Here is a 15310-nt window from a genome sequence, read left to right as displayed (position 1 = left end):
GATAAGGTAACGAGTCATCCCATTTCACCATTCACTTAAGGCACCTCTTCAGAAGTTAGTAATGCTTCATTTCATCTGACTCCTCGGATCAAGCATATCAGATAGTGGGGTTTTTTTTCCTGCTCTGCATCATATGGAGAAGTTGGTATTTTCTGCTTAAATCAGAAGAAATTTGACTCTGCCCTTTTCACCTATCTGGATGCTTATCTTGTTTCGTTTGCAAATATCATATGTATTCTCTTGAGATAAAAATAGTGCAAGATGATTAGTTAGGCAAGTTCATTTGACACCATTCCCCCTTCGTGACGCTGAAATCTAAAATCTGTATATGGTATACAACTTAAAGTATATATATGCAAGCTCGGCTCTGCTGGAGACACACAGCAAGTACGTTCCTCCTAACCAGATTGCTTCCACATCCAGGCAAGAAGACCACAAAGGTAAGCTGATTAGATCCTCTGCTTTCGGAAAGAAGAAACGCAAAAGCAAAAGGCTCCATAAATGGAAAGTGCCTATGCAATTAAAATATCTATTCTTATATCAGCTTCCAATATGTTGTATCTTTACAAGCTAACAGGATAGAATCAGCAGCCAGGTCACAGGAATAATGCCCCTTGTAAAAAATGCTGTAATGTTTTGGTTTTCCTTTAACACTTCCCCATTTTCAATCCTGTCAGCAGTGGGAATTACATGAATGGCAGAGCTCTAAATTATCTTGCCTAGTGCTAAGAGGGAGAAGTATTTTGCACAAGAAGCCACTAGGACAAAATAATTGCTAGCAAAACAGAAGTACCTTACCTGCCTTAGCTGAAGAAATACCCATTGCCATCAGCATGATTTTGTCCCATTGTCTCCTTACACCTTCTGAGATATTCAGAAAGAGACTGAAATGATTGATGATTTCTTGTGCTGCAAACCAACAGGCACAGTGGCAGCCACTTCATATTGTAGGCAAAGTTTAAAGCTATGTGTAGATCTCAAACCAGGGCACAGACTGTTAATGGTTACCAGCATAGGTTTCCTTCTCATGAATGCTGCTTTCCATGCTTAGCTAGGAAGAATGATGCTGTTGGAAGATGTTAGGGATTCACAAAAAGATATTTCTGTTCTCTTGTGTTCAAGAAAGACTTTTCAATGCCTTAGTTCCCCTTCCTTCATTAACATCAAGTTACTTTACAGTAATATTGCAAGTTTGAAGTTGTAACCAGTCTGCATTGGTGTGTACAGTTTACCAAACTGTAAATGCATTGATGCTATGTCCACGCTAAGAAATTGACTAGAAATTTAGGCCTTGTAGCATTTTCTTAAGCTATAGATATATTACATTGGCAAACCCTTGCAGCTGTTTGTGACTGAATGGGACAATGTACATTTTGTCAAATGCTGCTGTTAGAAAGAAAACCTCTCCTCCACCCTACTAGGAATTAAAATTAAGTCTCAATATCTCTGTTTTAAGCAGATCAATATACTGAAATGCTAACATCTAGAACAGAGCCTGGTTTATTATAACCTGCATGGAATTAAAAAAATCCCCAAACCCACAACATACATAAAAATTTATGTTTTTTGTAAAGCTATCATGAAATGCAGTCTTGTAATGATGCAGCAGCCCAGTAAGCAAAATTTATAGTGTAGTTAACATTTATGATTCTATGCTTATTCAAGACTTACTCTCCAAATCTAGATTTGCTTGAAAAGAGCAAAATTATTACGTATTCTACACTATTATTTTCATTATTTTAAAAGATTACTGCATTTATTGATACTATTAGTTTTTTTAAATTTCAATTACATTTATCCCAAATCTAGTCCTAGGGGTTGTAGGGGACCTTATCTTTTCTGTATGCTGGAAACACATGCCACTTTGAACTGAGTAATAACCCACCTCCAGGGAAACCCACACAGAAGCCATGAAGTTTTGTGGTGCTCGACATCTTTGATTGGCTCTCCCAGTTGCACTACAAGCATCAGATCTTCCTGAAGCCCCACACTCCCTGCATGCAGAATTCCTCCCTCATTATCCAGCTTTAAGTGGAAGCACCTGCTGCAGACATCTGTTACAGAGTGCGCCGCTTACAATTAGATGAATAATGTCTCCCCTGTCATATACTGTCACAGCAGAGACTTCAAATAGAGCCATGAAAGAGGTAGAGAAGTCATTTTAATGACTAAGTAGCTCACATTTAATCTATTTTACAGTTCAACAATGGCCATCACTGACATCCTTTCTGCTAAAGATATTGAATCTGCTCTCTCCAGCTGCCAGGGTAAGGAATGATCTCTCTGCAGTCAGAAGATGCATATCATTTTTATGTCTTAAGATGACATGCCTATCATTTTCCCTTTAGATTCCTTCCCCCTGAGATCTCTTTCTACTACATTACAGTATAGCCCTTTGAATTCAGAAAGCCTCACAAGTGCTTATTTGGTGGGTAACATTCCCCAAAAGACAGAGAACCAATTAAAGGGCCCCAGGTTTCAGTTAGGGCTGGCTTAACTCTGAGAGTTTTTAAACTTATTAAAGACTTACAAGTAAACAGTTAGCCTTTTCCTTCAAAATGGTTAAAAAAGATTCAGCTTGCACAGTGTCATTTGTGAAGCAATTACCAGTCACAGTTGTCTTAAGAGTTCCTCAGCAAGATAAAGACAATTTTCCAAATGCTTAAAGAGCTAGTTTGACTGTTTTTTACCAAATTCTTAATCAAAGTAAGGAGTAAGTGAAAATGAAGTGTGAAGTATAGGAGTTGGTCTGTAAGCCACCCTCTAAATAATTATTAATTGCATGTGACACGTTGCATAAATCCTGATTTACCAGGATGTGCATTGTAGCAGAAAACTTCAAACTGGCTAGTAGGATAAATGACCACAGGCAGAGAGTGATTCAAAAGGGAAAATATCCACTGTATCTTTTTTTTTTTTTTTCACTACACCAGGGAAGAAGAGAAAGAGGAGCAGGCTGATGCTTCAGAAAAGACACATATAATCACAAGGAATATAGAAATTAGTAGCAGTTTCAAGGGAAAATATTTAAATAAGTTCTGTTTCTTCCAGCTGATGATTCCTTCAACTACAAGTCTTTCTTCTCCATGGTTGGTTTATCCAGCAAAACTCCTGATCAGATAAAGAAAGTTTTTGGAATTCTTGATCAGGACAAGAGTGGTTTCATTGAAGAAGAAGAGCTTCAGTAAGTACTTGTGGTGGGTTGAAAACTCCCCATCCCAACATTAACTTTGCCAACCAGCTCTGTGGAAGCAAATGGAAGCTGTATTTACAGGCAAAACTACAATCTACAATGGAATGCAATGAATATGTACAAGTATACAGTATTTACAGATATTTACAATCAACAAAACAGCACAAGGACCCTCCTGGTCAAAAGACAGGGCAGCTACAAACAGCTTCTCTCTCCCTGCCTCCCTCTTACCCACCTTGTACAAAGGGAAGAGAGAAAGAAGCAGAGATATATTAAACTTTGCCAAAATAAAAGCAATGCAGCCAAGGTCAAGCAGAAGCAAGTTAGTATCTCCCCAGCAAAGAAATGAGAAGAGAAGAGAGAGAAATTGTTTTGGGAACCAAATCTTATGGGAGATATCCCTCCAATGGAATTGTTTAGAATAATCATTATTTTCCTTTTTACACCCAGTAGTGATTTATTTACATTTTTACTGCTTTCTGCTCGAAATCTGTGAAAAATTTTAAAAGCAGAGTCTAAAACTACCACAGTACTGTTCAGCTGCTTGGTTTCTTTAAAAAACGTAAACCTTTGAACTTGCTTAGTGTGCTAGAAGAAACTTGCTGTTATTTTAAAAATAAAACACAGTTCCTTGGCTTTCCTTGAATCTGTGGATTTCCTCAGATAATAAGAACAGGCATTACCTTATGGGGTTTTGGCATGGGTTTAAGAAAACCAGAAGTACCAATATTCTAAGGTAACTTCAGAGAATGAAACTCAAGCACAGTATTCTACCCTGTTCTATTTCAGGCAGTTTCTGAGGAATTTCTCTTCAAATGCCAGAGTTCTCACCTCTGCAGAGACCAAGGCTTTTCTGGCTGCAGGTGATACTGATGGTGATGGCAAAATCGGAGTGGAAGGTAAGACTTGGGGAAACATTGTAAGATTTGTGTTTACAAATGCATGCATTTAGGGCTAGATTTAAACTGTGGCATGAAGAATATATCCAAGTACTTTGACCTGGTACTTCCTTCCTGCCACAATTTTTATTCTAGTGAGTACTTTTATTTTCATAGCTTTATTCCCATTTGAACCTTGTTGCAGCAATTACGTATTTATGCCAAATACAGATCCTGTTCTTCCAATCAATATTAGCAGCTTTGGGTTTGGGTTTTGTCACATGTCTGATCCATAGACTCAGTGAGCCAGAACTTTGAAATACCACAGGATCACAGGATATTAGGGGTTGGAAGGAGATCTTCAGGTCCAAATCACCTGCCAGAGCAGGACCATATAATCTAGTGCAGATCACACCGGAATGCATCCAGATGGGTCTTGAAAGTCTCCAGAGAAGGAGACTCCACAACCTCTCTGGGGAGTCTGTTCCAGTGCTCTGTGACCTTTACAGCAAGTAAGTTCTTCCTCATGTTGAGGTGGAACTTCCTGAGCCCCTATTCATTCCCTGAATTTGCGTTTTGGCAGTGGATGCTCTGTGCTTCTAGCCACACAACGCTTTCATTTCCACCTACATTAACTTGTTTCTTCATCTACCACTATCAAACATTGGCCAACACAAATGAGTAGTTAATTCAGTGAAATAAATTAAGACTGGTATTGTTTTTCAAAGCTAGAAGTGCTGAAGTGCAGCACATAATTTTGTGCTGGAGAATTATCTGCTAAGTGCAAATTTAATTGAGCTGCCCTTCTGTGAGAATCTAAATCAGATTTCTAAAGAAAATCTCACAGGGATGATGTGAACTGGGCAGGATAGTTCTTTTAGAAATTGCAGTAAAGAAAAATAGGACATTATGCATCATGTATTAGAGATGAAGTCACTGAAAACAAGGCTGTCTCAGCTGAACTAGGACAGGTGGCAATAACTCTAACCAACACACGTGCTAATCTTAGCCAGAGTTTGGGAGGAGAGAGAGATACACTGTTGGAGGAATTTGCTTTAGCAGCAGCTTTTGCAGCTTCTGTTTATGAGTCCCAAATAGGGCATTATATTATGCAGATCTCAGCCCTTAACTATTGAATCGCCCATTTTAAAATTACATCACAGCTGATATTTTCTTCTTTGGAATAACAAACCTAAAAAATGCCTCATATTGAAAGCTACAGGCTCAACTTAGATTAACTCTCTCTGCTTCCTTGGCTACTCTCAGAGTTTGTAATGGGTTAAAGATAGTTTAACTTTTATCTTAGGATTCCCCACAGATAGGAATTTACAGACACACTCCTCCTCTCTGCACTCACTCTTTTTAAGGAGCAAAAAATCTGTTACGCCCCCAGAATCTCAGTTTAGCAGTAGCTTGTGCAGTGTTATAATAACTTTGGGAGCCCTCCATAGCTAAGAGTTTAAGTAATTTTTATCTTTGCTAAAGATATTGAAGCTCACTTTCATCTAGTTTTATTCCCTGCCTTTCTCATTTTCTTCCTTGACAGAATTCCAGTCTCTGGTGAAGGCATAAATGGCACTAGACCAAAGGCAACCTTGGGCTGACTCTTCCAATTACCTCGTCCAACAAGCACTTCATACTCAGCATGTGTTTGTATGTTTTTATATTGTTTCAGGCATTAGCAATTCCCCAGACATCAAGTTCACACAGCAGATTGCTGAGGAATCTTGCAATGTACAGACATTTTGGTCACTTGGTATTGTTACATTTCCATTATAAAAAAGGCACTTTGTGATTTTCAACCACTCATAATGTTAAAATTGTGGCTGGAAGAGGGGAGAAAAAAAGATTAAAGAAACAAAAATATCCCAACAACAAAACAACAACAAAGAACCTGGGGGGAAAAAAGCTCCTTTTTCATTTTTCTTAGGTTTCCACCCTCATACTTGACCATGCTGACTCTCCAGACACAATTATGATGATCATAAACAATTATGTCTTTTAAGGTTTAATTGTACTGATTTAATTGGATTTTATTTCTGCTTAATTGTCTGATCCTTGAGGAAAAGTAATGCTAACAAGATAGCTAAAAATAATTTATATTGCATCCCAACCCTAAGAATATGAGAAAAAAATGTCAGAGGATTTGACACATAGCTCAGAGCCCGGGATACGTTTGTGGGTAATTTTACAAAATGAAGTACCAGGCTACAGCATGTATCTTCAGAAAGTGTTTATGGCCTAAGATGTAACTCTCCCTTAAGAAGATTTATCTTTCATGAAATCTAAGGCAGCTGTGAGATAAAGGAGAAGGGTCTAATCCCAACTCTGACACTGTCACAAGTCAAAGTCCCCTGACAATATGTGCCACAGGCCTGGAGGTTTTTCTGTGAATCATGAATGCACTGCTTATTATCTCTCAATGCGTACAAACGAGTAATGCTTGGCCATGTTTGTCATTTTCTGTGTTTCCTACAGATCAAACAACAGCCAGTCTGGCTATTCAATTGCCTTAAAACTCTGTTACACTGCTAACTAACGGCCATTACTCATTTCTTTCATTTATTATAAAATTAATCATCTATATAAACCATAATATGAGCCATTTTTCTTAAGTCTGAAAATTACTAAGAACTTTGCTAAGTGTCTTACAGGACTTAGAGCTAGTTATGGCACTGACTTTGTTAATGGACAAAGCAAACAATGTTCATGGGTAAATGCAGAGCTCACCAGACTGAGTAGATGTTGTGAATTTCTGGCTGAGTGGGTTGGAACTTTCCCCACCAACATTTAGTTGCCTCCTTTCCCATCTACTATGACGTGGTTCCAGCTCACAAGTAGACTGTCATTTTAATACTCTCTGCCGAGACTGGATGTTAATTATAACATTATTTGGCAGCTGTTTCAAAGAAGAGCAGAAGCAAAGCCTTCTGGAACTTTTATGTAACATTCAACGTTGGCATTTCCATGAATTGCAAGATGATTATGTGAGGCAAGTACAGCTCGCTCATACCCAGGCATACAAGAGAGCTGTTCAGCTGATTTCAGGCAGCTAATGTAAAAGAGGAATTCTAGCAATCAGAGCCACTGAACCTTGGCAATGTTATAATGAATATAAACCCTAATTCTGTACCCACCACCTTTGATGTCAAATCTGGACTTAAATTATAGCTGCTCTTAATTGTGCCACTGAAATATTTTGCATAATGATAAGACTCTCTTGGTTCCTTTTACCTTATTCATTCTTGTATCTGCTGAAGAAAGAACCCCAGAGGGCAACAGTAGAGAAGTGTTATACACAGATTAGCTCATCACTATAGTATCATGTCACTAGTTCACAAGCAAATGGAACACACAATACCATGACAGACCTGATACTGCATTCTTTGCACATCTGAAAGTCTCATGTGGAATGCAAGAAATGCAGGGCTACATAGTGGCCTAGGTAGTATTTCAGAGATGCTAAACAACTACACATCACTGTTCACAACTGCACTTTTGCCACAGAATTAAGCACTTCTGAGTACCAGGCTCTGAGGAGACCTTATTGTGGCCTTCCAGTATCTTAAGGGGGCCTACAAGAAAGCTGGGGAGGGACTTTTTAGGGTGTCAGGTAATGATAGGACTAGGGGGAATGGAAAGAAAATAGAAATGGGTAGATTCAGATTGGATGTTAGGAAGAAGTTTTTTCACCATAAGGGTGGTGATACACTGGAACAGGTTGCCCAGGAAGGTGGCAGAAGCCTCATCCCTGGAGGTTTTTAAGGCCAAACTGGATGTGGCTCTGGGCAACCTGATCTAGTGGGAGGTGTCCCTACCCATGGCAGAAGGGTGGGAACTAGATGATCTTTGAGGTCCCTTCCAACCCTAACAATTCTATGATTCTATATTATGACCTTTTGTAAAACTTCAGACAATGTGGTTTATGAGAAAATGTGTTCTTCTTGAACAGTATCTCCTTGCAAGAAGATGTTTTAAATAGTATTAAAACCATCCAGCCATTTAATTAGAAGCAGTTACAATAAAACTCCAAAAAAAAGTACCCAGTTTCAGAGAAAGCCCATAGATTGTTCAGGAAAAGCAATGCCTAGTCCCTATTATGTCTTCTGCTGGCACTAAAATCCATCTCAAACACTGCATCAAGTTCTGGTGTCCCCATCATAAGAAAGACAGAGAGCAAGCCCGGAGAAGGGCCACAAAGAGGATCCAAGAGCTGGAACATCTCCACTGTGAGGACAAGCTGAGGGAGCTAGGGTTGTTCAGCATAGAGAAGACTCCAGAGAGACCTTATAGCTGTCTTCCAATATCTATAGGGATCCTACAGGAAGGCTGGAGAGGGACTTTTCATAAGGGTGTCTAGCAATAGGACAAGGGGGAATGGTTTTAAGCTGAGGGAGAATAGGGTTAGACTGGATCTTAGGAAGAAGTTCTTCAGTATGAGGGGGGTGAGACTCTGGAGTAGGTTGCCCAGGGATGTTGTGGATGTCTCCTCCCTGGGGTGTTCAAGGTCAGGCTGGATGAGGCCTTAAGCAGCTGAGTCTAGTTGAGAGGCATCCCTGCCCATGGTGGGGAAGTTGGAGATCTCTAAGGTCCCTACCAACATAAGCTATTCTATGGTAACACCCTGTATTATCACACTTAGAACCTGTTCTCAGTAAGACTGTCCTACTCAGTATAATACACAATATATTACTGCTTCAGAATTTCCAGGATAAAGGCCATGTTGTGTCTGTTACCATTCCTTAAGACAATTAAAGAGCAACCCAAAATGTGTGTGGCAGGTCTGAGTCCTGCTGAACCCAAAGACTCTGAGTTCTCAGACATACCTCAGTCCCCTCATTAACCTGTATACGCAGTTAAATCTCTCATCCTCCCAGTAGTTTTTGTGAAATAAAGACATACTACAATGATTTCTTTAAGTGGGAACTAATCACAAAGAAATTGATTGCCCTATGCAAGCTCTTACAAAAGGGATATAAAGGTCCAGGGTGTTGAACTCAATATCCAAATCCACCCTATTGCTTTAGCCTCTGAACCCATTATCTCTCTTAAACTGAAATTTTGGGCTGTCCTAATAAAGAAGCAGACACATGCATAAGATAAAATCTCCTGATATTTAGTGGAACCTGGCTGCTTCCTAACTTCATGTTCCTTTGGAAATCACAACCTAGAGCCAGTTGCAAACTTCAGATTCAATTTCAGCTCCCCAACTGTTTGAAATCTCACAGTCATCTTCTAACAAGTGAGAGAGGACAGAAAGGGCAAGGGGATGTCAGAACATTCATTGCACACATAGACTGGTAAAGTTTCTTCTCGGAGTTAGCAGCCAGCCCATGTGGAAAATCTTTGATGCAGCATCATCAGAGGTGCCTGGATCTCTTCACATAAACAGTGTAGGCAGAGGGGGCCAAGGCTGGATTCATTTCCTGGAATGGGTTACTGAAATAGATACATCTTGATTAAATCCCTGAGTAGACATGTTCATAACATTTTCATGCTTGATTGTTCATATATTTAAAAACATTTTAATAAATAGATGCTATGGAATATGAACTAATTTAAAGTGTTCACATTTCATGACACAGTTTCCACATTACTTTTGTTTGCAAGCACAGAAAGCTACCATGACATCAGTCTATAGAGCACACCATCTAGCATCTGGGATATAGCTGATCCTTAACTTTTGACTTGCTTATCAGCATGTCATACACTCATGATAACAGGAATATCAGAAGGCTTTTATATCAAGCTCCAGAAAAGAAAATCAGATCACAACATCAGTTGCTCCTATCCATCAGGTATCCCCAGGGCATGCCTTCCCTTGCAGGTATAAAGCTATTCTGGACCCTAAATTCAAAGGGGAACTTATATCAGAGCAGAGTATGCACATGCTTGACTCAAAGGGAATCACATCGGTTTCATCACAAGTAGATATTAATAAACTGGTATTTCTCAGATAACTAACTTTCTGCTCTAACTCCCAGGCTTCCAGAACAAACTGATCTCATGTTTGCAATGATCACCCTGCAGCAGGTACAGCCACTGTGACAGAAACACAAAAGCCTGTTACAGGCCCCTGACAAAGGGCTGAGGCTTGCTAGAGACTGATAAAGATCAGCTTGGTGTCTCTTGGACTTTAACCAGTGCCTCTGGGCCCGGGCTCTTAGCCTGGTTTTAGGTGGGTCTGTGGGCTCAGCCCTACAACTAACTAGAACTGACCCCACTGCACCCTTGACTTAGGGTATAACTGGAGTCCTGCTACACAGACATTTTGAGTTTGTACCCATACAGCAAGTGGCCTGGCAGTCAGACCCTCTACCCTGAGACTGGGATGCCATCTAAGAATACTTCCATGGGTTGAGTGAGTCCTCACCACCACTGTGGTGACTGTACACTTTGGGTACCCTGGAGTGAGAGGTTTCCCCTTTACAACTGAGTGCATGCACACTTTGGGTCATCTTAGTGGAAAAAGTATTCCATAAAGCTCAAGGTTAAAGCTGAATTTCTGGTGTAGCAGCGTATCCCCAACTGCCCTCTGAACTTGTAATTTATTTGTGTCGGAAGGAGTGCTAAGTAGTCGTGATCACAAGAAATCCCCATTTTTGTGTGGCAGTTGCTCTCTGTTTTGTGGGTGCCTCCACAATACTCCCTAATAGACAGAAAATTTTAGCCAGCATAAATATAAACACAGCAAAACCTGATGGTTTTCAGACAGACAACATAAGCTCTTCTTCCAAATCATTACTAAAGGAAAGTCCTCTGGAATGATGCCTGACTTTTCAGTTTAGTGTGCATATATTCCAGTCTTTTGAGTGATTTGATAGACTAGACATTTTTTCTCATAAATATCTGTTCCTCTTTCTTTTCCTCAGCACCCACCTATTAACCTGTTCTCATTCTCATTTACTTGTTTTGTTTTTTTTTAATCTCACCCCCGGTAGTCCTGGAGAGATTTCATGGCTGGCCTTCACTGACTTTGGTGCCATCTACAGGCAAGCTCTCGTTTGCCTCAAAATACTCAAAACACTTTTATCAATAAATGCCTGTAACAAAAATGTGGTCTTCTAACAAGGAAGTTAGAAGGAATGTTCAGTAATTCCAACACACTTATCAGAGCCTTGCTTACACTAGGCTATAGTCTCAATTATTTCCTAGCAATCTGAAACAAAGGCTAGATTCCCAAGAGCAAAGTGCAGATCACTTAGTTCATATATTCACCAGAATAAAATGCCTTCAGAAATAACTTGCTCAGTTGATCTTCTATAGTCCATAAAACTGTGCTTTCACAGTGTTCAATTTACTACACAGCATGGGTTTAGAATAATATAGTTAGTGCTTCTCCTAAGTGTTCTTCACTTGAAGAAATAAACAAGAGAAGCTAAGATGTAGTTTCCTGGCTATAATTTCTGAAGGAAAAGACAGCAGCTTTATGTTATATTGACCAAGTGTTAGGCTTTCTTTTAAATGTAATGGTGTTACTCAACTATTTAAAGCTACACTGACACTCCCTGCATGTTTTGGTATGTGTGGCTGTGAAATGCTCTCCCAATGGCCTTTTACACTATTGGCTAATTTCACGCATTCTTGAGGCTGCTAATTTTCAACAGATTTCACAAGACAGCCAAGTGGAGGAGTGCAGCTTGAGCTTAGTTACTGTTTGAATCCATACAGAAGTTTATTTTTTCAGTACAGAAATAAAGAACCAAGTATCACAGATTTCACTGCTCAGTTTCACTCCTTACTACCATTAATTAATGCGTACTCGTCTGTGCTGCTTGAACAACTGACAACCTTCAATCTATAAATGGATACACTTCTTATGATAATTTTAAATGTTCACCATGCAATTAATACGGAACAAATGTCTCCAATATTAGACTCATAGAGTCTAAAACATGTATTTCAGTAACTGGGTAACCAAAGTTTAATTACCAGTTTATCAAAAATACTTTCAGATGATTTCAAATTAAAAGTTTTATCTGTGAGATTCTACTTGTAGGTCAGATATATTTATTATAAATCTATCAGTATTAGCATTATTTGAAGACTGTTAGACTAATTGCAGGATTAATATTTCAGGGGTAATTCCTATCAGGATCGGGCCCTTAGATGTCAAAGCCTACCATGAAAATGTCCATTTGTTGCTATCATTAAGCAATAAAAATAAATGTGGGGGTTTTTTCATTCACAGAACAAAAACCATTTACTAGACTAAAAATTGAGAGGAAGTTGAGAGGATTTGCTTTGTATGGCAGGCACTAGAGCTTATATATTGTCTAAATTACCATGCATATTCCTTTGGGATATAAATATCAATCTGATTAGTTAGCAGGTCTTGTCAGCCACAGTAACTTATCCCTTGGGTATCTGAGCCATCACGTGGCTCTAGGACTTCTGTAAAAGGTTGAGAGGACTTAATTAAGGTCTATATAAGTCATTATCTCTGTCATGTGAAAAAGAATTCAGTCAAGAGGACTCTGCAGACCTTTCACCTTACATTTCTTGGCTTGGGGAAAACTAAGTGGCAAGGTGAGTTCAATCTTTCCTCTGGAGCTTTTGAAGACATCCCAATAATCAACACAAACACTGCATGGAAATAACCAAAGCACCCAAATGCCATGCAGTTCTAGAAATACGTTTGGGTTTGTCCTCAGCTTGTGCACCTGAAGACTAAACTAGACAAAACTGCAAGCCAGATGCACTACCTGTGTCTGAACTAAAGGACAGAACAATTAGTTCCTGCAGGTCCGCTACCCTGGTTTGCCCTGATACCTAGATTGCAACTGCCCCACTTATGGTTGTCTTCATGGGGCAGCAGCAAAGGCTGACAGAGCAAGATCAGTATGAACTGTCCCCAATATTATTTTTTATTTCACAGTAGCTTTGACATGGCTCTTTCTGGCATCCTGATGGAAGCTGAAATTGCTGCTGGCTTACAGAGCTGTCAAGGTAACATTTATGTTTTAAATTTAGCTTTTCAGTTTATCTATCAAATTCTTTTGTCCTCACAACCCTGACATTTCAATTCCAATGGAAACTGAAAAGGCTGAAAGGATGAACTAGGCAGCACAATGCTGACTTCCTCTCCAGGACTCATGATAAGATGTTCTTGTTATGTTTGTTTTACAATTACAGCTTTACTGGCTTTATCAGAAAGAAAAAAAAAAAGAATGCAAGGTAAAGAAACAAATGTAAGATTTAATCTTTGCCAGACAAGGCACAAACACTCATTATCACTTCCGCATTGTAGCAATTTTAAGTATGATAAAATCCAGAGGCTGAAATCCTGGGTCTTATCCTCAAATTCCATTAATTTGTTTCAGTGAAGCATCTATTTACAAATATCTGTTCTTGCATGATGAAGACCACAATCAATATTTATCGTCCTAGATCTGAGAGATCACTGATGGAAAATCCCATTAATCTGAAATAAATTCAGGAAAATCCAAGATTGTTCATTAGAGTCTGCATTAACCCTCACCATACTGCAGAACAGTTTGCTGCTTTTTGACCAAATTGCAATCCTGGGGGGGTGGAGGGGGTGTCCAGATCTTGAACTACTTTTCTTCATCTCTTCCTGATATTTCAGCTGCTGACTCATTCGATTACAAAACCTTTTTCATCAAAGTGGGTCTCAACTCCAAGTCCAAAGACCAACTCGCTCAAGTCTTTGAAATTCTTGACCAAGACAAGAGTGGCTTTATTGAGGAAGAGGAACTGAAGTAAGTAAATAAAAAAAGTGAGTTACCCACAGGCTCGTGTTTTATTGTTCAAACATGCAGGATAAGATCAAAATTCCTCCCTTTCCAGCTGTCTCTTTGGATGAGAGACAATTGTGCGTGTGTGTGTGTGTGCACACGTGCGTGCATGTGCTTGTGCTGAAGGAGCTGCAAGACATATAATGAAGGGAAGACTGGATCACAAGAGAACACTCTGATAGCACTTGTTTCATCTAGGGATAACTGACAGACTGTGAAGACAGAAATAGCACTTCTGCTAGAGTTTGCTTTTTATTATTGCAAGATTTTTCTACTAGATTGAATTCAAAGGGCTGCTTTTCTCTCATCTTTCCTTCTGTCACACAAATTTCATCTTCCAGATCATATTCATCTGACTTTGAAGTTAAAAAGTAAGGTTAGAAAAATTCTTGCCATTCTTAAGTTTTAAGTGTTGGGAGAAAAGAAAGATGATACAAGAGAAGGGAAGATGAATCCTGCTGCTATGGAGTCAATTTTAATTTTGCCTTTTTAACCAAATGAAACCAAAATATCATCAAGGAATTTTTTATGTTGTGATGCAACATCCTATTACTTTCTTACTCTTATTCTCACACAAAGAGCTTTTGAAATAGTCTCAAGAATTGAATAAAGCTTGGAATTTTGCAGCTATTACCAATAATAAACTCTGAATGCTTTCAGTACTGTATCACTCCTTTGTCCTCTCACCTTTAACAGATATTTCCTGCAGAATTTCTCAGCCAGTGCCAGAGTTTTGACTGACACTGAGACCAAGGCATTCCTGGCAGCAGGTGATAGTGATGGAGACGGTAAAATTGGAGTGGAAGGTAAGACTGCCTTTATTAAACAGAGGGATAGCTGCCTTTGAGACTCTAGGCAGGTGCCCTGCTTCATACATAGCATATTATGGATCTGATTCTGAGGTGCTCAGATCTCCTCTGTATTGTAGAGAGGATCTAACAAAAGAGACAGAATATATACTGCTCTCAGCTATAGGTGGTCAGTCCCTTAGATTTTTTTCAGGACTGGAATCTAAATTGACATATTTATAAAATCTCAGTAAATCATTTCACTGCTTTACTATTGAACTATGGTACAACAGGGCAAATGCAACAATTCCTTTATATCTATATAATGTGCTACATTTAAAGAGTGATAATCAGAGGAAGCACCATTAGTTTCCCATTTTAACTAAAAATAAAGTACTTTTTTGACTGTGCACTTAAAAATGTGGTCCCATTTTAATATCCTCTTATTTCTTTTTCAGAGTTTCAAGCTCTGGTCAAATCTTAACAAGCAGTCAAAATAAAGATGAAGATATCTGTGCCATAAACAGCCTACTATTCACTTACTCGTTTTGCACCCTGGAAGGTCATGAACAATTGCTGTCAAATGATTTCCTATCACTGGAAAACATTTAAAGTAGTGCAGTACTACTTCACCCATGTTCCCCAGTGTTTTAAGCAGAAGATATTTATACCACTGGGAGACTGAATTGGAAC

The 15310-nt window shown here is 39.1% G+C and overlaps 2 protein-coding genes across 2 annotated transcripts; both read left to right on the top strand.

Moving 5' to 3' along the window:
- The first annotated feature begins 328 nt into the window (after window positions 1-328).
- LOC128974673 (parvalbumin, thymic-like) lies at window positions 329-5643 on the top strand. Its single transcript, XM_054391351.1, is given in 7 exon segments — window positions 329-369; window positions 371-404; window positions 406-440; window positions 2200-2267; window positions 3052-3184; window positions 3983-4092; window positions 5618-5643. Coding segments are annotated over 7 exon segments (447 nt in total).
- A 7298-nt stretch (window positions 5644-12941) lies between these two features.
- Window positions 12942-15101, top strand: LOC128974674 (parvalbumin beta-like). Its single transcript, XM_054391352.1, has 4 exons — window positions 12942-13020; window positions 13661-13793; window positions 14526-14635; window positions 15076-15101. The coding sequence occupies exons 1-4, from the start codon at window positions 12960-12962 to the stop codon at window positions 15099-15101; spliced, it is 330 nt and encodes a 109-aa protein (XP_054247327.1). The 5' UTR covers window positions 12942-12959.
- Window positions 15102-15310: the final 209 nt, after the last annotated feature.

Source organism: Indicator indicator, chromosome 22 (assembly GCF_027791375.1).
Source record: "Indicator indicator isolate 239-I01 chromosome 22, UM_Iind_1.1, whole genome shotgun sequence".
Taxonomy (NCBI): Eukaryota; Metazoa; Chordata; class Aves; order Piciformes; family Indicatoridae; genus Indicator; species Indicator indicator.
This window is presented reverse-complemented; position numbering and strand designations above follow the sequence as displayed.

Bases quoted from the DNA above. Each gene is read 5' to 3' on its own strand.
- LOC128974674 (XM_054391352.1), top strand. From the start codon at position 12,960: ATGGCTCTTTCTGGCATCCTGATGGAAGCTGAAATTGCTGCTGGCTTA. The intron at 13,021-13,660 runs GTAACATTTATG...CTGATATTTCAG, and splicing joins TGGCTTACAGAGCTGTCAAG to CTGCTGACTCATTCGATTAC. The intron at 13,794-14,525 runs GTAAGTAAATAA...CACCTTTAACAG, and splicing joins ATTGAGGAAGAGGAACTGAA to ATATTTCCTGCAGAATTTCT.